Source organism: Ictalurus punctatus, chromosome 9, assembly GCF_001660625.3.
Source record: "Ictalurus punctatus breed USDA103 chromosome 9, Coco_2.0, whole genome shotgun sequence".
In the NCBI taxonomy this organism is placed as follows: Eukaryota; Metazoa; Chordata; class Actinopteri; order Siluriformes; family Ictaluridae; genus Ictalurus; species Ictalurus punctatus.
Window position 1 is genome coordinate 31,824,448 of NC_030424.2, and position 24,756 is coordinate 31,849,203.

Sequence of the window (24,756 nt, forward strand, 5' to 3'; positions counted from 1 at the left end):
AACGGTGATTCTCTAAAAGAATCGGTTCTTTTTAAACGAGTCGTTTATTGTGAATCAGCCATTGCGAGTCACTTTAGTGAATCGAACTGAGTGGGGTTTGGATTCGTTTGATTTTTCCGTATATAGTTTTAGAAGCTTTAATAATCACACTGTTACTACTACTACTACTACTACTACTAATAATAATAATAACAACACTAATACCAATACTACTACTACTACTACTACTAATAATAATAACAACACTAATACCAATACTACTACTACTACTACTACTACTAATAATAATAACAACACTAATACCAATACTACTACTACTACTACTACTAATAATAATAACAACACTAATACCAATACTACTACTACTACTACTACTACTACTAATAATAATAACAACACTAATACCAATACTACTACTACTACTACTACTACTACTAATAATAATAATAACAACACTAATACCAATACTACTACTACTACTACTATTAATAATAATAATAACAACACTAATACCAATACTACTGCTACTACTACTACTACTACTACCACTACTACTAATAATAATAATAACAACACTAATACCAATACTACTACTACTACTAATAATAATAATAATAATAACAACACTAATACCAATACTACTACTACTACTACTAATAATAATAATAATAACAACACTAATACCAATAATACTACTACTACTACTACTACTACTACTAATAATAATAACAACACTAATACCAATACTACTACTACTACTACTACTACTACTACTACTAATAATAATAATAATAATAAATACATATTTCTTAAATATAATCAAACACAGATATTTTTCAGTCCTAGTGATTGTGTTACATTGTGGTGTGAAAAATAAATGTATATTTAATTCCTAAATATTTACTATTATTATTATTATTATTATTATTATTATTATTATTATTATTATTATTGTTGTTGTTGTTGTTGTTGGTGTTGTTGTTGTTGTTGTTGTTATTGTTGATCTTTTGATTGGTGATTTTGTATTTGAATGCTTTTTAATTGTTTTACTCATTGATTGATTTACAAAATGTAGTTTGTATTTTATTGCATTATTATTTAGAATTAGATAATCTTATTGTTCATCACTTTGCCCTACTATCTTTGTGTCTTTAAATGTGCTATATAAATAAAAGTGACTTCATGATTATTATTATTATTATTATTATTATTATTATTATTATTATTATTATTATTCAAGACTATCTTCTTCTTGCCATTTACTGGCAGCCTTTTGGTAAACCCAGATCTCAACAAAAGATGAGAGAGATTAACTCTAGCACCTCCACCCTTTGGAAGGATGTCTGCAGAGCCCACTTTACTGTACCTAACGCTCCTAGTACAACGGGCACTCTTCTAGTTTTACGTTTCCACATCCTACTGATCTGGATTTCCAGGTCCTTGTATTTGCTGATCTTTTCAGTATCTTTAAGCATGATGTTCAAACCCTCTGGCACGGCGACTGTATATCGATCACTAGGCAGGTTTACTCTTTCTTGTCAGGCAGCACTATATCTGGTCGGTTAGCTAAGATGGTTCTATATATAATACATAACTATTGGAACATCCCACATGATATCCTTCATGTTCACAACCTCTCCTGGTTGATGTTCATAATACTTTTCCAGCACTTGTCCACCTACATGCTTGCACGTGGTCCAGTGAAGATAGCAGGCTACGTTATTGTGTCTGTGGGTGTATTCAGACCATTACCTCCTGCAACAGTATGAGCTGTGTGTGTTGTTGCAGAGTCTACATTTACTATCTACTGGCTGTTTTAAGATGCTCTTTTGGTGATATCTGGTGTTGAGTGCTTGGTCCTGTGCTTTTTGTCTCTCCTTTAGGACCAGAACGGCGTACCCACTGTACTGATGTTTTCTTGTGGACAAATGGTCTTTCCAAGTCTCGATACAACTGTCCATGCAATGGTTTACTTTTCAGAAATTCTCTTTTGTGCTTTTCGATTCTGTTCTTTAGTCGTAACTTGATGTTCTTCTGAGCTTCGGTCTCTTGATTGAGATATTTTTCTCTCATCTTCTTAGCCTCCTTCTGGAGAAAATATTTATCTTCTCCGGCATCATGATCTCTGAGCAGTCTCATGAATTTATTCTTGCCTAACTCGATGTAGTTGCTTAGGCCAGCGATGGATGAATCAAGTTCATTTAGTTCACGTCCACCATTTCGTCTCTTCATATAAAGTCTTTCGACGTCAGCTTTTGGATGATGATGTTCACCGATGTGACTGGCTGTGCTGGTTTCGATGACCGGTTGTTTTGTTGCATCAGATTTTTGTTGATTATTGAAGACCATCAAGGTTTCATTATGTAGTTTTTGTTTAACATCAGCCTTGATTTGTTCAAGCTCGACTTCAGTTAGTTTCTTCTTCTTCTTCGAGATCCTTACACTGCTCTGTTGTCCATTGTTGTCTTGATTTTCTTTGAGTTGATTCGGATAATGATGATACTTCAGATAGGCCAGTTTGAGAAGGGGTCCGGTTCTGAGTACTGTCTGAACTATTGCGAGCGTTGACTTTAGTCGGTGGACGAGGGTTTCGTTGGGTGACGAGCTGGGACACCTCCTTTAGTCCCCTGCCGAGCGCGACATCGCTCTCTCCATTTGGAACGATCCCGTTTACGCAGTTTTTCTTGTTTCTTTTATTGCGTGTATTCATGGTTTGTGTACTTTGATGCCGTTCTCGGTTAAATCATATCTCTCCCGAGCATGATGGGCACCCAAGGTTTAACGAGATATGTGCGAGAACGTTTCTGGTCAACACCATGTGGAGGTAGAGATGGGACTCTGAAGACCTTATTATTATTATTATTTTCCAGTTGTCTGTATGTTAACCGTTTTGCTTTTGGGTGTGTTGACACCAGAATGAATAGACAATCAAAAATAAACACCTTGTGCTTGTGTCAATTCGCATTAAAGAATCATTTGGAAGAAAATGATTCATTCGCTATTTGCTCACAGTTGGGGGGAATTGATTCACAATCGTCAATGAATCAGAAGGTTTTATGGTTTAATCAGTCTTTATGTTTAAGTTGAAAGTGTCTTTATTCAGTCAGACATTTTGTTAAAGAACTTTAACTCTCAGGTAAAAGTTCATGAGCTCACTTACAACCACATGACCATTTCATCAGTCTGTAAAATAAATGAGGAGTGTAAATCACTTACATTAAATTAAATTAAATTAAATTATTATTCTGCAATAGGTTATATTTTATCACATATCATTCCCGGTGGTTAGCTAGTTAGGACAGACATTATTCGCGTAATAATAATAATAATAATAATAATAATAATAATAATAATGATGATGATGATGATGATGATAATAATAATACATTAGATAAAGGATGAACTTTTAAGCACATTTCTGTGAAGTCTTAATTATTTATTCTACATCACTGGACTTATGAATTCATGCTGTTTAACCCAAATGAGTAAAACTGAACCTCCTGCTTGCTTTCTGTTAATGAAGTCTGATTCATTCTTCTGTAATCAGCTCATTCTAAAGTTCCTGAGCTTTAATGAGCTTTAATGAAAGCTGCACAGATCCAATATATAATCATGAAGTGTAAATGGACTTTTTGGAGATCCATGTGCTTTTCTCTTTTCTCTTTCCTCTTTCTTCCCTCCCCCGGTCTGTGCTATTAAACTCATCCATGCAGAAAGAGAACATTCATCCTCTTCCAGCTGGATAATTAGCCATGAGCCTGAAGCTAAAGCGCTGCTGCTGTTTGAGGAGCCACACCATGGTGTACATGATCTATAGCTCTGTACTGCTGCGCTTTCTTTCTTCTCCAAACTTTATGCTCCATACAATGATGCAGGAGGAACCAAGGAGAGGAGAAAACAACAACAATTCATTCATTAGCTCAGGTACTTCCTGTTGGTTATAGTAACACAAAATAAACCGCGATTGAGAGAGAGAGAGAGAGAGAGAGAGAGAGAGAGAGAGAGAGAGAGAGAGAGATTGTAAGAGGGAAAAGAAGGAAAAATGAATGAGCAGAAGGAAAAAAGAGGTTGTACTTCAGTGGATGTCCAGCAGGAGTCGCTGTGACACTACTGAGAGAGCGAGAGAGAGAGAGAGAGAGAGAGAGAGAGAGAGAGAGAGAGAGAGATTAAAAAAATTAATCTTCTTCCTATTTTATACTATTATTAATTATTTATTTATGTTTTTTATTCTCCTTTCTTATCTATACTGATAATTTGGTAATATTATATGTAAACAATCATGCCAATAAAGTATTTTGAAATTGAAAAATTGACAGTGCAGAGAGAGAGAGAGAGAGAGACAGAGAGAGAGAGACAGAGACAGAGAGAGAGAGACAGAGAGAGAGAGAGAGAGAGAGAGAGGGGGGGATGGGGGATTAGAGAGAAAGAAGAGAAAGCACTCTAGTGCAAATGCCAGCAGTGTAATTTACACACATTCGTGTATTGTGTATTTGTGGGGACCTGAGAGAACTGTTTTTACACTTATGAAGGCTAAAGTGGGGAAACATATCAGGTGCCCCTTGTGGTCGGAACTGGAATGACACGCTTATTGTTTCTTACATTACCCTTCCAGCTTGTGTTGGAGTTTTTATGTCTAAAATGGTGAAATTATGCTGGAATTTAAATATATATATATATATATATATATATATATATATATATATATATATATATATATATATATATATATATATATATATATATTGTTAAGTTGCAGAAAGTAAAAAAGCAAGTAGATAAAGGGTTTAAAAAAATTACCATATACAACAGTATACTGCAAAACAGATTTAATGGTTAAATAAGTTTTTTGTCCTGTGTATGTTTTGTATTTGTACATTTTATTTGTATATTTATTTGTATATTTTGCTGTATGTTAATAAAAGTCTAGTACCTGTAAGTGGAGCTGCCACTAACATTTCACTTTGACTTTAAAGATTCTGAGCTGTAGATGAGAAAGTATAGGTTCAAATCCTAAGACCTTAAGGATATGTCGATCTAAAGGATTATGTATGTTCCAAAAAAAGAAAAAGTTGGAGTTATTTTAGATCAGCAGTTTTAATTTGAGAACAGAGGAAAAGCAGCATGTGACTCCTCAGCATGTGGGACGTCTTCCAGATTGTGTGAGAAGCAGCTCAGATTCCTCACGAAGCTCCCGAGAGACGGAACATCTCCCAAACTTCATCAAACCTCAAACTGAAGAATATAAAACTTCTAGAAACTTTTTATTTAAAATGAAAAGCCATCACACCACCGTTCTCAAAGCCGTTTAACAACACACGGTACAACAAACTGCCGGCCAAACACTAGCTGTATGTAAAAACTTTACTTTATTTGATGTCTAAAACAAGTAATTTAAAAAATATATATATAAATGATATAAATAACAAGTACAACTCAGTGACAAAGGATAGAGACGCCTCTGCTGCTAACACGTCTGGTTACTAATGTCCTTAAATACCCTTTAAATACAAAAAGAAAGACTATTTCAGTCATTTGACCTCTACATGACCTTGACCCTGTGTGGATCAGTTACAAAATCTAGGGTGTGTCTCAGCTCCTTAGTTCAGTAGTCAGGGCACTGATCAGGGTGTCGGCCATTTTAAGGGCTGTTTCAATCGCAAAATCTTTCCACTGCACTGGAACGTTTGCTCCCGGAAAAAATCCCACAATGCACCGCGAGACCCAGGGAGCATCGATGCTCACCACGTTTCCTTACTGGAAATGATGTCATGTTTTCGGAAGGATCTCAGCTCGAAACCAAACAGGGAACGAACTCTCAGCCGACTTCGTCTACAAATTTAAGTAGCTTGTTATCGTTGTTGTGGCGCTCAAGTGATTACTCACTTTAGCGATTTTTAACTTTATTTGATGTTCTATACGGTTTGACTAGCTTGCCTACGATCCTGCTTGAAGTACCATGACAGATTTTTCTTACCATGACAGAAACACGTGCGATTACGCTAGCAAATGAACACGACGTATAACACTTAAATATTTTTACGCTTTTAACTTTTGGTGACGTTTTACAACGCGAGTACGTAGTCATCAGTGTCCCAACATGTAGTGAGCCTCAACTCACGTACTGATTCATCGATCAAGACACGCCCCTCACCAGTTCATCTGCTCGCCATGACGATAACTCCATATAAGTCCTACAAACATCCGACCGCTCGCTCTTGAGATCTCACGCTCATAACGATCTTAGTGTGGGACAACCAGAGAAAGATGACGCCACCTCCCCCACGACAGACGGAGAAATAGAATATATATCACACTGAAAAGATGAAACGAAAACTGAACAGTTTAACACGCAACAATCTTAAAGATTAAGTGCAATTTTAACGTCAGACTGTCAGGCAGCAGGAAGATTTACTGATAAAACCTGAACTCGGGTTTAACCAGGAAACAGGAAATGGTCAGGTGATTAACAAACAACATGAAATCAATAAACAAAAAAACAAACCAAAACAAAACAGAAACGAGATGGAAAACCAGCTAACAATACAGTAGACCGCCAGGCTTGGTGTAGACTGGAAACTAAACCACAGAGCGTACACTTCACCACGTAAGTGCGTATAAGAGAGAGTGTGTGTGTGTGTTTAAATAGTGTGGCAGTAATCGTGCACAGGTGTATGTGATCAGTAAGATGGTGGTGGTTGGACGTTGCAGTCCTCGGCGGCCATGTTTGTAGGCTGTGTAATGTGAAGATTGTGAAGATTAAAGTTTAAGGCTCGGTGTTGACGTGACACGAATCGGCTGCGTCCGGTCAGTCCGTAATTATTCAAATAAATAAATAAATGAATAAATAAATATCTATTCAGTATTGCAGAAAAGCATATTGTGACATATTTGATCACATGATCGATATTACATCGTCACATCGCTGATCCTCAATTTAATTAACTAACTACCTTCTTGGAGAACAAGCTTGGACACTGATACACCACTCTGAACGTTTATCGAATGAACGTTTCTAATTCCACCTGACATCACGTGTCACCCGAGACACGCCCACTTTCTTCTCAGAGACGAGAGCTTGCGCCTCTACAAGCTAAAGCAGAGGCGCTGGAGTGCGAAAGTCACATTAATAACACTATTATTCACTCAGCGAGTGGGACGGCAGGAGATTTCAGCCTCATTAGCAAGCAATTAGAGAGTCGTTTACAACAGAATGGAATGAAGAGATGACAATTGAGAAGGAGTGAAGAGAGAAAAAAGAGAGGGAACTATTTAATCTTGAGAGAGAGAGAGAGAGAGAGAGAGAGAATTTTAAGACTTATTTTAAAGCACTGTTAATTTTCTTGTGGACAGACAGCTATGACTATTTATGTGCAAGAGAAAGAAAAAGAGTCGACGACACAGCGATCAGGAACGATTCTCTACGTTCACACTAACAAGCGACAAAGCAACATGTAGTTCCTACCTGCAGTTAGATCCTGTTTACTGTTTACACAAAAAAATGGCGGAAAAACTTCTCAGCGTAGTTTAATCTTCTCCTATCGTGTACGAGTATACATGTCGTAAACGTGTACAGAGACGTTAGGAAGAAATATAAAGCTTGGAAGGAAGTGGCAGAGATCGCTGGTGCCTGTAGTGAGCGTACGTAGCTCGTACAGTTAGCTCGCTTTGCTAATCTAATCTGAGAACGAAGCCAAACACACAACTGATTCGATTCTCACACTGATTCGTGCGATATTTAATTTGTGTTCATCTCATTAGCTTTAGAAGTTATAGAAAAGAAAAGGCCACGCCCACAAGAGACAAACTAAGTAAGGAACGTAAGTAAGTCGTCGCCTGCTAGTGTGAAGGCAAAGGTTCTACAAATGATGTTCTGCATGCAGACCGGACTAGCCGATAGCAAAGACGGACGATGACTCGGCAAAACCTAATCGAAATGAATCAAAGCTGGAGTGAGAATACAGCCAGATCTCTCCCTGTCAATCAAACACGGCATCCCACCTCACCAACGTCTAGAAGCCTGGTATTGTGTGAGCTGGACTTTTAAATGGAGGTTTTAACACATAAAATTGGAACGTGTGAGATAAACAGTATTGTCATGGTAACCTCATTGATACAGTGAATAATATTCAGTATAATAATAATAATCTTCAATAACGTCCAGCACATCCGCTCCCTTAGGAAAAGAGAAACATTTTTCTTTATCTTTTCTTCTCAGCCTACAGACTGGGGATATGGTCATGTGACTGGTCATGTGACATGGTTTGTAGTTCGGTGATTAGTTGAGGATAATTCAACAAAAATATTTAATCAAGTAAATAAATCCCTTAGCCCTATTTCCTCCTTCAATAGATTATTTTTCAGCAAAATAGACTCTGAATTCTAGCTGTCACGATCTGTATTGTGTGTGTGTGTGTGTGTGCGTGTGTGTGTGCGTGTTTACCTGTCGTTGCTTACATTACACCACTAAACACAACAGTTACACACCCACACAAACACTTCACGTCATCATTTGACTTTTCTATGGTATTGTCTGACCTAAACACACACACACACACACACACACACACACACACACACACACACACACATTCCATGCACGAACACACACACACACACACACACACACACACACACACACACACACACACACACATTCCATGCACGAACACACACCCACTCACCAAAGCACAAATTCAGCAAACAGGGCAATTACTAGATGCTGTGTGACATTTTCTGATAACTGCTACTAAAAAAAAGTCACAAATGCTAAGTGCTTTGTTGAGCAGCTGTGTGTGTGTGTGTGTGTGTGTGTGTGTGTGTCTGTGTGTGTGTGTGTGTGCGTGCATGCACTACTTAGCACTGATAGATGGCATTTAGTACTTCTGTGACTGACAGTTGAGCAATCACACACACACACACACACACACACACACACACACACACACACACACACACACACATTTCGATCCCTGTCCTCATGCAGCTCTCTTGACTTTTCTCTTGATGTTAAAAAGCCAAAAAATCGCTTGTCAAGTCACAGCTTTACCTCTGACTGTTGCACAGCGCTGACACTGGAGACTCCTTCCGTACACCTTACACAAACATCTCCTTACAGAATAAAACACATTATTTAATCTGTTTATTATCAGTGGAGCGTGCGCTGTACACGTCCCTGTGAACGAGCCGTTACTATAGAAACCATAACGTATCAGAACGAGTGCATTAATATAAACCTGCGCTACTGTCAGAGCCGCTGTTATAGAGAACTAATCAACATCTTCTGACCAATCAGGATCCAGAGCTGTATGAGGACGTGTGTGTGTGTGTGTGTGTGTGTGTGTGTGTGTGTGTGTTAAAAGATGCTCTGTAAACTGTGACTCTGGTGTAAATCTAGAAAGATGATTTCTTATCCTTGTTTAAACGTCAGTGTGCTCGTTAGCATAAACGTGTTGTGCTAGCATGCTAGCGTGCGCTAAAACACATCCTGCTTTAATTCATTTTAACTGAACATATGAACTTTTAACTATTTTGGCATGAATTATCTAGCAGGGATGGTATGATGGTAACAGTTGTTATGAACTGGTGAAAAACTGCTGGATGATACTGTATGTACATATTAAAAACACATCCACTCATTCTGAGTGTAAAAGTTTGTGTCCCCTAATGGTTTTTAATGGACATAAATAAAAATGTACCTTGTTTTTAAATTGATGTGTGATTAGAATTACAAATGAAACACGAAGTAGGGATATGTCCTGAAACACAACATCAATCTAAAGGTAAAACAATCTGGCTAAATACTGACTTGCTAACTAGGTAGCTTGCTATGTTTTTGGCTGCAACCTAGCTGGCATACTACATTTTACCATGCCAACTAGAATGCCATGTTTTACCATGGTAACTGCCGAGATTGCTAAGTATTTGGTTGCTAAATTGCTAGATTGCTACAGTTTCAGTTGTTGACAAGACTGCTATGTTTGCTATTATGTTAACTAGCTAGATTGCTTAAGATTTGGTTGCTAAATTGCTAAGTTTTTGGTTGTTATATAGCTGGATTGCTAAGTTTTTGGATGCTAAATGGCCAGATTGCTGTTTTTGGTTGTTAAATAGCTAGATTGCTAAGTTTTTGGTTGCTAAATTGCCAGATTGCTAAGTTTTCGATTGTTAAATAGCCAGATTGCTAAGTTTTTGGTTGCTAAATTGCCAGATTGCTAAGTTTTTGGTTGTTAACTAGCTAGATTGCTAAGTTTTTGGTTGCTAAATTGCCAGATTGCTAAGTTTTTGGTTGTTAACTAGCTAGATTGCTAAGTTTTTGGTTGTTAACTAGCTAGATTACTAAGTTTTTGGTTGCTAAATTGCCAGATTGCTAAGTTTTCGATTGTTAAATAGCCAGATTGCTAAGTTTATGGTTGCTAAATTGCCAGATTGCTAAGTTTTTGGTTGTTAACTAGCTAGATTACTAAGTTTTTGGTTGCTAAATTGCCAGATTGCTAAGTTTTCGATTGTTAAATAGCCAGATTGCTCAGTTTCTGGTTGCTAAATTGTGTATTTTATTAGTGAATTATTTTATTAGTGTATTTTATTAGTGAATTATTAATTCAGGTTTAAAGCAGTTATAAACATAAAGGACAGATATATTATTATTATTATTGATTTTCCTATTAATTTAACATTTTGTTACCTGTGATAAAGAAAATGTCGCTATACATTCTTTCTTCAATTTTGCACTTGATTGTATTCAGCAATAACAGACTCTGAATTCTAGCTGTCACAATCCGCATTGTGTGTGTGTGTGTGTGTGTGTGTGTGTGTGTGAGTGTGTGTGTGTGTGTGTGTGAATGAAGACACACAGCAGTCAGTGAGCTCTAAACAGGATTTCCAAACTTTATTTCCTGTGTAGAGGTGTACCATGGGGGCAATCACAGTTAGTGGACTTCCTTCTTATTAGTCTGAGTGCAAACGTAAATATCAGCAAAAGAAAAAAAGAGCATTTTCAATTCTTCATCATTAAAGTAAAGCCTAAACGTCAGAGCTCAGAGAGGAACCGGAGAGAGATGGAGCGCGACGGAGTGAACAAAGAAATTATTCATGACACCTTGCGTCTGAACGTTTGTGTATTTTAATAAAACAGTGGTGTTAGTTTGAAATTTTTCATCACCACAGCGATAAATCACATTCCCAAGTTTGATTCTGTAATGCTTGTTTATGCAAATCATGGAATAATAGATTCAAATTTGATCAGTTATCAAACATTAATACTCAGTGTTACTCAGTTCATTATTATTATTTAACACGGTTAACTTTAAGTTGAACGTTTAAAACATTTCCAACGTGACTAATCACGGAGTCCACTTTATAAATGAGAAGTTTATACGTGAAGCTCTTTTAGACTCGTTCTTGAATTTAGATTTTGCCTAATTTCAAAATACGCTGCATACTGTACATAACACACAACGGATTATTAGCATACAGCTAATCCTGACTCTGCATGCTAGCAGCTAGCATGTGTAAGGCGTTATCATCCCTGCTGCTTTCAACACACGATACGCTTCCTATTGGGAACACTGTTGCTAGGCAACTAGGACATTAAAAATGAAATCCACTCAATTATTTAGAAAAGACTGATAGTCAGCAGTTTGTTTGAAATTACAACCTGATATAAACATGGATATTAAACCAACATGAACAAAAGCTGTAGTTACAGCTAACAAAGCGAAATATATTGATATATTATTAAACAGCTAACGTTTCATTAAGGCAGCTAGGAAATATAAACACTGAGAACAGGAGCTTGCTAGTACCTCAGGCTGACTAGCTAGCAAACAGTGACGGAGGAAATGCGACAGAAACAAGTTTCGTCTCGTCCACTAGCTAGTTACAATTTGCCTTTTTTATTAGCTAGCATGCTAAGTTTTGGCTCGTTTAACCAGCTCAATTTAGGCTAAATGATAAATCTGGGATTGTTAACTAGCTAGCTTGCTTTGTAGTGAATGGCACTTAGTAAAAAAATATGATGTATTTTATTGCTAAAGCGGGCCGTTGTGTTGGAGCTTCTCATAAACATGTCTTTATTTAAACACAGCATTATATTAGTGAAGAAAATTAAAAAAAACAAAAAAACAAACATATATCATCATATTAGTGTTTGATAACTGATCAAAGAAATCCAGTTGAGTTTTCTCTGTGTGCCGTAAAAACTCAAATTTGATGATAACGCAAGGCGTCGATGGTCGAGAGACATAGAGAGAGAGAGAGAGAGAGAGAGAGAGAGAGAGAGAGAATCAAACGAGAAAACAACATTATCAAAGATATTATTAAACCCCTGAAAAAACGAGTCCATCTGAGCAGCGGGGGGAAAAGGCGGGGAAATGACGACGACAACACACACACACACGCACACACACACACACACACACACACACACACACACTGCTCAGTGAAGGAAATTAGACATACATCTAAAAGGCAATATTTGTCATTCTTGAGTTGACTAAAGGGTTTAAAATAAATATGTGATAACGCCGAGGCCGTAACACACTCGCCTCGATTTCACTGTACACTATATACACACAAACTCGCAATGACAAAATAACCTTTCATGTAGAATAATCTATCGTCAAATAATAATAATACAACCATGGCAACAAGCAAGAAGAGGTGTTGTTATTATTATTATTAATATCATCATTAATATCGTTATTATCATTATTATTATTATTATTGTTATTAATATTATTATTTGTACAAGTACCCATGCATTCCCCGTCATTAAAATCCTCAGAGCACTGTCCGGAACGACAGATACTGCCTTTTCTTCTTCTTTTCTTTTTGACGTATGTGCAAGATAAAACTGCAAATAAAATCGAAATATATCTACACAAACATCTACATCTTTCGAAACCTTTCATCGACGACATTGAGTTACTGCGTACTATATACAGACAGGTTAGCATCCATGCACAGTGTCAACAACTAGCACGTTAACATTCCAAATATGAAACAAGGGGCGGGGTTTGGGGAATGGGTACTTTGGAAAGAGGGAGGGACTTTGAAATGCAAGACCGCCTACAATTGGTGCGGACAAAATTTGAGACGCAGAAACGTGCCGTCGGACTCCGATCCCGAACACGTAGCCAGGGTTAGGAGTAAAGTGTGAGTGAACTAGCAAAAACTATTTCTTCTTATTATTTTTACTTATTTTGTATATATTTTACATTTTCAGTTAAATTGACGTAAAAACACAAATCTAGATAAAAGATCCTGTTATATTATTCTTTTTTAGATGATCGGATTAAAATGGGCCTTTTCAGAAGCACGGGTGCTTTTTATTATAATTCGTTGTAACGATCATTAAAAACCGTGTAAACATGCAGAATTATTTATTATTTTAAATGATCAAGATTTTATCAAGAATTCATTGAATCTAAGTAACAGTTACTAAAAAAAACGTGCAATCTGGGTAATAATAGTCACTAAATAAACATAACATCGCATAACTCGACATAACTACTCGTTATGGTTTAAAAATGAAACTCGAAATTAACAATATTGTCAGCAATTGGCGTAAAAATTCAAATCTAGCTTTTAATCATCAAGCTATCATGAGCTATTTCCCTTAAGTACTAGTGTTTTTATTTGAATTAATTGAGGAGTAACAATCATAAAGAAAACGTGCAATTTGTGATAAAAGGAAAATGAGATAATGTCATAATGTCACACAGCGCAATACGATTATATTGCACTAGATTGAACATTTTCTGTGAAACTGGTGTAAATGTAGCTATTTTAGCCGTGTTTTTCCCCTAAGTGCATAAAAAGAAAAAGGTGTAATTTCAGACAAAAAAAAAAAAATGTTGCTAAACACGCAGCTAGCTAATCTGTTAGTTAGCGGCATGTATGAAATGAAATCCTATTATAAATTACCACTCGGTTCAAAGTTTTAAGGATAAATGTATGCTACGTTACAGCTAGCTTAGGAAACTATGCTAATATGCTACAGGCTCAGAAATAAAACATGAGCAGATTGTAGCAGTTTCTGAATATAGTGTTAGAATTTCTAGCATTATCCATTCATTTAATGTTAGTTAGCGCTGTCTCCTAGCGGCTAACACCTGATTGATAGTTTTGCTAGCGCACTCATATTTATAAACCCGACGCTGTCGCCTTCCAGGACCGGAGTGTGACGACACGCTGTAGACGCGTCCAACTGACCGAGACGACACACATACACACACTGAGATGTAGACACATTTTGAGACACGCGCCGCGATCAGCAGGAGGCCACGCCCACAGGAAGTCCGTTGCGGCAGATTATGGCTGTAATTCACACGCATCCACCGTCCTCATCTTCATCTTCTTGCTTTTATTTCTTTCTTTATATTGTTTTTCAAGGAATATCAAGGCTCTGTGTCTTTGTCTTTGTCCTTTTTCTTAATTTATTGTTTTGAGTGTGAGTGTGTGTGAGTGTGTGTGTGTGTGTGTGTGTGTGTGTGTGTGTGCGTGTGTGTGTGTGTGAGTGTGTGTTTTTTCTTTGTATTGCAACACCGTCCATGTCGTTCATCTCCATAAAGAAACATCTGGGAACCGTTTAAATTTTTGTAAAAAAAAAAAAAAAACCCAAAACAAACGAAATAAAACAAGAAAAGGAAAAATAAAAGGACGGCTAGTTTGGCCTTTTTCCTTCAGCATTAAACTACAGCTATCACACATCCTGATATTTTCACTAAGAATTAGCACTAAACACTTGAGTTTTGTAGATTTTGTATAAATTCTCGTACGAAAGCCCTCTAAAGCCATTTTTCAAACTTTACGTTTTAATTCTTTTCTTTCGGTAAAAAAACGTTAGCATCAAATACAAAACCCAGTCGTATCGCTAGAATTGTGTTTTAGAAACGATTTTACAATTTTTCCCTTTGGCAATTTTTTCTTATCATCAAGCTAAACTACAATTAGCATTTATTCCAAATCTAAGTGTATCGAGTCTTAACTGCTAGCATGTCTACTCTAGATTAGCGTGAAAATCTGGACTTTAAAAGGACAACTAGATAAAAAAACTCTGTTTATTTTTAAAGCCAGTCTAATCTGAAATCTTTACCTTCTTTAATTTTAAAAAAAGAAAACATGCTAGCTACGTTCGGTGTCGTATCCGGGCTAGTCTACAAGCTTAAAACCAGACTCAATCGAGCGGCTGTGTCTAAAACCATGCTAATCTGCTAAAGTGTTAGCCTTACTTATATAATCTCAGCAGGACTGGAGGGAGCGCACGCCCTCGTAAACTCCACTGTGTGTGTGTGTGTGTGTTGCGGGTGTGTGTGTGTGTAACAGTCATCAGTGTAAACTCGGGCAGAAACAACACACAGGATAACACACTAATCTAACGAGGCCTATCAGTCTCTGAAAATTGTCCTGTTTAAAGTCAATAAAAGCCAAAGAAACGTTTTTTAAAAAATCAATCGGACTTGTTTTACAAAACGACGCAAAAAATGATCTTTAACAAAGATTTTAATGTGTAGCCATTCGATGTGGGGCGTGTTTGTTAATTTAATGAACACATCTGAATGGACTGAATGGGGGAAGAAACACACACTGGACACAGAGAATGGGCGCTAGCTACGCGCTGAGACGGACTAGCTAGCTTTATCCGAAAGCGTAAAGACGAACTGAGCGAGGAAACGTCACAGAACTTTCTGGAACGTCAACAATAACTCACTGAACGAATCTCGGTTGTGACCAAAAGATTCGGCACACACGCTGTTACACATATGACCCACACAATTCACAGACTTTTACAAAACACTGACGGATTAAAAATATAACATAAACCTATGTAAAAAAATCTCTGGAAATGTAGTGGTTTGGCTTCAGGTTTCAGTTTTGTGGTTTGCAATAGCGAAGCCCATCAGCAGCAACTGAACGAAAGGAATGACTCGGTGCGTGGCAGTGAACGATACTGATTCAGTTTAGTGACTCCTTTAAAAAGACTAAATTGTTCACAAACGAATCATGTCTAGTGCATGATACTGATTCGTTCACTTCAGTGATCCGTTCAAAAAGACGGAATCATTCATGAATGAAACATGTCTAGTGACTGGTACAGATTCGGTCATTGAAGTGATTCGTTTAAAAAGACCGAATTGTGATCCGAACACGGCCGATCCTGATCCTTTCACGTCAGTGATTTGTTCAAAAAATATGGATTCATTCACAAACGAATCATGTCTAGTGAACGATACTGATTCATTCACCTTATGACTTGTTCAAAAAGACTGAATCATTTGTGATTTGTGAACTCTCTCTCTTTCCTCTTCACCAGCGCAGATGGTGTATTCTGTTTTCCGTCAAGTTTTTCCAGCGATCCTTTAACTAACTGATTTCTTACAACAGTTTCTGAACAATATTTGTAAGCTATAAGTTAAAGATACGTTTAATGAAACTATGCTACTTTGTGCAACCGTATACGTTTTTAGTAGCTCATAATTTTTTTTTAAATGATTTTACATTCACATGAAGTTACAATCAAATTAGTTGATTAGCTAAAGGTGCGTTAGGACTGACTTATAAATAATCTTGTTGTCAGAGTTATTGTAGTGTTTAGGTGAATAAAATTTCCCAGGATTTTCTCACTCTGTTGTTAGCAATAACACCATAAACATGCTCTACGTGTTAGTATGTTAGCCTGTTGTGAGCTAGCAGTTACTTATCGGACTTTTAGTAAGTTTTAGCACGTAACTTTACAGAGTTTAAACGTCAAATCAACCACAAAGACCACAGAAGGAGGGTAGTAGTGCATGTTTCATAAAATACAGTCATCAGAACTACGCTACCCAGAATTCCGTTCTCTCAAATCCAGCATTTCCTGAAACCTGGGCTAATGTACGACGTAAAGTGTTTTAGTACTGGCTTGTCATCAAGGTTGTCAAGTTTCATATTATTTTTTTTTTTACATATTATTCTCTGCAAAATCACACCCTCTCTTCACAGCCAATGGGGATCTTTGACCAGCCAACAAGCGTCCAATCAGATTAAGTCTTTCAGCCTGAGGCACTGAAAGAGGAGCGTGAGGTGGCAGAGAGGAAATAAATAAAATTGGACATTTTACAGCATGTTATAGCTCATTTCTTTCTCATTCGATTTCAGTCATTCCTCAGTTGTTGTATCACGACAAAAAAGAAACAAAAATAACTAAATCTTATTAGCAGAGGTTAGCAAAGTTCTGCTGTTACTAGCCCCTCATTCATTCATCTTTATTCTTTTCTTATCATTTTCCTGTGCGTTAGCTATCTATACTCTGAAATGGGGAAAATAAAATAAATTATCCACGTCCTGTCTGATGTAGCTTCCTTCATGTTAGCACCCGTCCTTCTTCATAACCTGTGTGTGTGTATATGTGACAATGTGTGAGCGTACGCATCTTCATATGGACATCAGTGTGTTGGTATGAGTGTGTGTGCGTGTGGTTCCATGCGCATGTGTGTGTGTGTTTAGAAGCCCTTAATGTGGCAGTAAGCCTCGAGTGAGGAGAACAAGATGTAGATCAGCCACAAGCTGACAAAGAGCATGGTTGTGAGCACTTTGGCAGTCCTCGGGCCTCCCAGCTCTCCACCGATGTCGGGTCGGCGCCGGTACATGAGCGTAGCCACGCAGATGAAGGCGAAGATGGTGAAGAGTGTGACTGAGAAGGCCAGGCTGCCTGGCTCCACACGAAATTCACGCCCTTTCGATTGGTGGTAGATGGCGGCGATGGACCATGCCACACCGATGCCCAGGAACACATTCACCGCATTGCTGCCCGTCACGTTCCCGATAGACGCATCGGCATACTGGTCCTGGATCGCAGCCACTTTACTGGCGAAGGTGTCTGGAGAAAAAAATAAAGAAAGAGAAGCATACATTAAGCTGGTGGAAGACTTTGAAAGGTTTGAATGCTGCCCTCTAGTGGAAAATACTGCAGTGACATCCACAGTTTTATATCATCGGTCATGAAAAATTGCATAACAGTTATATCCATTGCATAAAGTCACACTTTCAGATAGGGGATCCAAAAATGTTGCTTTCAATTTTACAACTGCATAATAGTAAAGAAGGAATAGTGGGCTGTAAATAAACTGTAGTTACACTGAGGTAAATAAAGTGTGTTCTAGTTACACTGAGGTAAATAAAGTATACCATCATTACACTGAGGTAAATAAAGCATATTGTATATAAAATAAAGTGTGTTATAGTTACACTGAGGTAAATAAAGCGTGTTATATATAAAGTATGTTATAGTTACACTGAGGAAAATAAAGTGTGTTATAGTTACACTGAGGTTAATAAAGTGTGTTATAGTTACACTGAGGTAAATAAAGTGTGTTATAGTTACACTGAGGTTAATAAAGTGTGTTATAGTTTATAGTTATAGTTACAGTGAGGTAAATAAAGTGTGTTATAGTTACACTGAGGTTAATAAAGTGTGTTATAGTTTATAGTTATAGTTACAGTGAGGTAAATAAAGTGTGTTATATATAAAATAAAGTGTGTTATAGTTACACTGAGGTTAATAAAGTGTGTTATAGTTACACTGAGGTTAATAAAGTGTGTTATAGTTTATAGTTATAGTTACAGTGAGGTAAATAAAGTGTGTTATATATAAAATAAAGTGTGTTATAGTTACACTGAGGTAAATAAAATGTTTTATATATAAAATAAAGTGTGTTATATATAAAATAAAGTGTGTTATAGTTACACTGAGGAAAATAAAGTGTGTTATAGTTACACTGAGGTAAATAAAGTGTTTTATATATAAAATAAAGTGTGTTATATATAAAATAAAGTGTGTTATAGTTACACTGAGGAAAATAAAGTGTGTTATAGTTACACTGAGGTAAATAAAGTGTTTTATATATAAAATAAAGAGTGTTATATATAAAATAAAGTGTGTTATAGTTACACTGAGGTAGATAAAGTGTGTTATAGTTACACTGAGATAAAGTGTGTTATATATAAAATAAAGTGTGTTATAGTTACACTGAGGTAAATAAAGTGTTTTATATATAAAATAAAGTGTGTTATAGTTACACTGAGGTAAATAAAGTGTTTTATATATAAAATAAAGAGTGTTATATATAAAATAAAGTGTGTTATAGTTACACTGAGGTAGATAAAGTGTGTTATAGTTACACTGAGATAAAGTGTGTTATATATAAAATAAAGTGTGTTATAGTTACACTGAGGTAAATAAAGTGTTTTATATATAAAATAAAGTGTGTTATAGTTACACTGAGGTAAATAAAGTGTTTTATATATAAAATAAAGTGTGTTATAGTTACAGCAAAGTAAATAAAGTATTTAACATTAACAGTGAGGTAAATAAAGTATGTTATAGTTACACTGAGGTAAATAAAGTGTGTTACAGTAACAGTGAAGTAAATAAAGTGTGTTATAGTTACAGCGAGGTAAATAAAGTGTGTTATGTATAAAATAAAGTGTGTTATAGTTACAGCGAGGTAAATAAAGTGTGTTATATATAAAATAAAGTATGTTATAGTTACACCGAAGTAAATAAAGTGTGTTATAGTTTCACTGAGGTAAATAAAGTGTGTTATAGTTACAGTGAGGTAAATAAAGTGTGTTATGTATAAAATAAAGTGTGTTATAGTTACAGCGAGGTAAATAAAGTATGTCACAGTTACACTTAGGTAAATAAAGTGTTATATATAAAATAAAGTGTGTTAAAGTTACAGCGAGGTAAGTAAAGTGTGTTATATATAAAATAAAGTATGTTATAGTTACACTAGGGTAAAGTGTGTTATAGTTTCACTGAGGTAAATAAAGTGTGTTATGTATAAAATAAAGTGTTATAGTTACACTGAGGTAAATAAAGTGTGTTATGTATAAAATAAAGTGTGTTATAGTTAAACTGAGGTAAATAAAGTGTGTTACAGTAACAGTGAGGTAAATAAAGTATGTTATAGTTACACTGAGGTAAATAAAGTGTGTTATGTATAAAATAAAGTGTTATAGTTACACTGAGGTAAATAAAGTGTGTTATGTATAAAATAAAGTGTGTTATAGTTAAACTGAGGTAAATAAAGTGTGTTACAGTAACAGTGAGGTAAATAAAGTATGTTATAGTTACACTGAGGTAAATAAAGTGTGTTATGTATAAAATAAAGTGTTATAGTTACACTGAGGTAAATAAAGTGTGTTATGTATAAAATAAAGTGTGTTATAGTTAAACTGAGGTAAATAAAGTGTGTTACAGTAACAGTGAGGTACATAAAGTATGTTATAGTTACACTGAGGTAAATAAAGTGTGTTATGTATAAAATAAAGTGTGTTCTAGTTACACTGAGGTAAATAAAGTATGTTATAGTTAAACTGAGGTAAATAAAGTGTGTTACAGTAACAGTGAGGTAAATAAAGTATGTTATAGTTACACTGAGGTAAATAAAGTGTGTTATGTATAAAATAAAGTGTGTTCTAGTTACACTGAGGTAAATAAAGTATGTTATAGTTACACTGAGGTAAATAAAGTGTGTTATATATAAAATAGTGTGTTATATTGTGTTACAGGTAGTAAATTATGAGGTAAATTATGAATGCTATTACGATTACACTATGAACAGAGAGGACAGAAGTACCACAAGCACACAGAATTCAGCAGGCAATAAAAGCTGCCATCTCTGATTCACAACACCAGCATTTCCAATCTGTTGCTTCCTTTATTTCTCATTTATCGTCACCGTCTCCATGGCATTACCATGGTGATCCTGGGCCGAGTCTCGACCAGACGGTCCGCTATCGCTGCTAACGGTAATGTAGGCGTTGTGGCAACGAGCGCCGCGTCCCACGATCCCCTGCGGGAGAGCCGTCAGCGTTCACAGATCTCAGACTTCCAACCACTTCAAAACAATTACAGATCTGAAAGTGCCAAATCTCACAATTATACACCTACACCGCCTTCTGACTATTGTTACTGTGAGTTAGGGTTTAAAAAAATAAAGTTTGAATTGAATAGTTACACAGATAGATACAGAGTGTGGATTTGCAAAAGTCATATAGATATAAACTTTTGGATTTGGAAATATACCAGTTCATCCAAAAATAAAATGTCCACAAATGGTAACAAGCAGCCAAGTCATATTTGGTGTCCTTGGTTTGAATCTTTCATTTTGCATTGCAGCTAATATAGAGCTAAAAGCTAATGGAGCTAACACAGTGGAAGTTAAGCCTTCATTTTAGCATGGTGTAAGCTGCATGTCTAAATCATGAAATGGACATTTGAAGGGCCGTATTCAGAGTTTAGCTAAGTGCATAGTGAGGAGATGTTCAGACCTATTACAGCAAAGAAAAAAAACACGCTCTTTTCCTTCTTCGAAAAATCCATCAACCTCAGAGGTGTGAACTAAGAAGAAAAGAGAGAGAGGAAAAAGAGGGAAATAAAAGGGGGTGGGACTAAACCCCTGGGCTGTTTCCTGCTCTCTCAGCACTACGTGCCGGGACTAATAAACACACACACTGCAGCAGCCATATATTACAGCCCATTTCTTACTCTGTGTGTGTGCATGTGTGTTTGTGTGTAAATGCATGTTTGCACTCTCTGCTGAGTGTCATGACTGATGAAGCTAATCAGTTGGTCACACTTTGTGAATTAAACAATCCATCACACACACACACACACACACACACACACACACACACACACACACACACACAATCATAATAGACTTTTGGATTCCTTGCTAAAGCCCACATTCCTCTCCTCTGTTGAATCTCTGCCATACTGAGGGCCGGTCCATTACACTATCAGCTCGACTGATGCAGTGAGGATTTAATACTGAAATGACACGCATCAGTATTCAGAGCTCAGACATAAGTACTGACTTTTCATAAGTTACGCGAGTTACGCATATGGGGGCGGAGTTTGTCTAAAACAGAGGTGTGTCTCAGTTACGCTCGATTCTGATCTTGAACTTAAGCGGATGTTAATTGCGTGATATCGGCTCGAGTGAGGAGCGGTGTTAAGTCCAGCGCCACCATCTGACTGTTTGATGTAACTACAGTATGTCACGCTGAATTTTACGTTTTGGCTGTAAATACTTTCACAAACTATGGAGTGTCATTCGAGGACAAAATTAAATATATATATTTTAAAAAACAGCTGGGTGCTAGTTAACAAGTCGGTAGTTAGCTAGCTAACTAGTCAACATACGCAATCCTAGATAAGAGCACCATAACATAAGTTGTTAAAAACTGTTAGCTGGCTAATGTTTCACTGTGAGGCTGTCACTGGATTAGCAAAGCATATAGCTAGTTTAGTCTGTTAGCTTGTTACCATAACGATATGCTGTTTCTTTCTGTATCTCTTAGATACTGTACATACACGTTTTCTCACAAAGTGGAATCTGTCTCTCCCTCTCGCCCGTCTCACTCCCATTCGACACTGACCTGGTACGGAGGTGCCGAGAGCGACGAACACCACGGCAGTGACAGAGTCCTTCAGTCCCACGGTGCAGCCGAAGTGAGACGCCAGGTCTCCGATAAACGCTGTCAGCACGCCAATCATGATGATTGATACAACAAAACATGCCCACCCGTTCCAGTAATCAGTGGGCGGGACGAAGGCGAACAGAACCTTCCAGAACACAGTGAGGAAGTGCATGACATAATCGAAACACGATGGGAGCTTCTCCTCCCCGCACTCTTCATCATCGTCATCCTCACCTGTACATCAGAGAGAGTTATTATTATTATTATTATTATTATTATTTTATTATTATTATAGGGAGAGCATTTCACATATGACATAACTATACACTGCTCTATAGAAAACACACACACAACTCATGTTTGATGTTATAAGTATTTCTGATCTCATTATTGTGGTTTATTGTTGTACCGATGCATCACACCACTAATCTAAAGTCTCTTTAGAGTTAACTCTTTAAAGTTTCTGGCTGGAGGAGGATGTGAATAAATATGAATAAATGAATATCAGATGCAGCTTAATAGCTTTAAACCACATCCAGACACACACACACACACACACACACACACACACACACACACACACACAAGGCGAGTGTTTGTGTGATTAGAAGTCTGTGTTTGTGTATCATGTGAAAGCCTGTTAGTTTGATCTCCATGGCAACACTGTGTGAGCAAACCATGGCTCATTCTTCACACTCACACATTTCACAGAACACACACACACACACACACACACACACACACACACACACACACACACACACGCAAATAGAGCTTCACAATGCTACTCTGGATAAATAAATTGTGTGGAACAAACAGTCTGACATTTAAAGCTTTTAAACCATTAACGCTTTTAGCGTGTGTGTGTGTGTGTGTGTGTGTGTGTGTGTGTGTGTGAGAGAGAGAGAGAGAGAGAGAGAGAGAGAGAGAGAGAGAGACTCTATTCACGCCAACAGAAACAAGATGCAATAAAACATCCGGAAGCTGCTCGTTTTCAGCGAGTTACAGCCATTTACAGCAACAGGAGGTGGAGCAAAGTGGGCGGGGTACAGGTGAAGCAGCTCTGACAGTAACGCAGGTTTATATTAATATGTTCGTTCTAATATGTTATCGTTTCTATAGTAACAGCGACAAGTACAGAGGACCCTGTAATCATTGGCACTATGAAGTTTTCTGTAAGGAGAAATGTGTTTATGTAACATTTATGGAAGGAGTCTCCAGTGTCAGAGGTAAAGCTGTAACTTTAAGTTTTCCCACATCTTCAGGATAGAGGAGTTTACACTTCTTTACTGTTTCTCAATAACACCACATGCTACGTTTTTTTAAACTTATTAACTTGAAGAGAGAGAATAAAGAGAGAGAATAAAGAGAGGGAATAAAGAGAGGGAATAAAGAGAGGGAATAAAGAGAGAATAAAGAGAGGGAATAAAGAGAGAATAAAGAGAGGGAATAAAGAGAGAATAAAGAGAGGGAATAAAGAGAGGGAATAAAGAGAGGGAATAAAGAGAGAATAAAGAGAGGGAATAAAGAGAGAATAAAGAGAGGGAATAAAGAGAGAATAAAGAGAGGGAATAAAGAGAGGGAATAAAGAGAGAATAAAGAGAGGGAATAAAGAGAGAGAATAAAGAGAGGGAATAAAGAGAGAATAAAGAGAGGGAATAAAGAGAGAATAAAGAGAGAGAATAAAGAGAGGGAATAAAGAGAGGGCATAAAGAAAGGGAATAAAGAGAGGGAATAAAGAGAGAATAAAGAGAGGGAATAAAGAGAGAATAAAGAGAGGGAATAAAGAGAGAGAATAAAGAGAGAATAAAGACAGAGAATAAAGAGAGGGAATAAAGAAAGGGAATAAAGAGAGGGAATAAAGAGAGAGAATAAAGAGAGGGAATAAAGAGAGAATAAAGAGAGGGAATAAAGAGAGGGAATAAAGAGAGAATAAAGAGAGATTAAAGAGAGGGAATAAAGAGAGAATAAAGAGAGGGAATAAAGAGAGGGAATAAAGAGAGAATAAAGAGAGGGAATAAAGAGAGAATAAAGAGAGAATAAAGAGAGGGAATAAAGAGAGGGAATAAAGAGAGGGAATAAAGAGAGAATAAAGAGAGATTAAAGAGAGGGATGGTGAGGGAACGAGTGTTAATAGCTGCTATAACGTAAGTGACAACAGGAACTAACTTTGAATGTAGCTGTAAATGGATAAAAAGTATGATGTGTGGTTCTTAAATAAATAAAACATTGGAACTGTTGGTAAACTGCTGTGGTTTAAGAGGAATAAAACATTCAGGGATGTGC

The 24,756-nt window shown here is 36.7% G+C and overlaps 1 protein-coding gene across 3 annotated transcripts in view; it reads right to left on the minus strand.

Annotated features, from left to right (window-relative positions):
• Nucleotides 1-10,859: 10,859 nt before the first annotated feature.
• Nucleotides 10,860-24,756, minus strand: part of slc8a1b (solute carrier family 8 member 1b) — a 74,711-nt gene continuing 60,814 nt past the window's right edge. For all 3 annotated transcript variants that reach the window (XM_053682556.1, XM_053682557.1, XM_053682558.1), the window contains 2 exons: nt 22,429-22,704; nt 10,860-17,857 (listed from right to left, as the gene is read on the minus strand). In XM_053682556.1, coding sequence (XP_053538531.1) covers nt 17,481-17,857; nt 22,429-22,704 — 653 coding nt within the window. In that variant the 3' untranslated portion in view covers nt 10,860-17,480. The remainder of the gene's footprint in view (nt 17,858-22,428; nt 22,705-24,756) is intronic.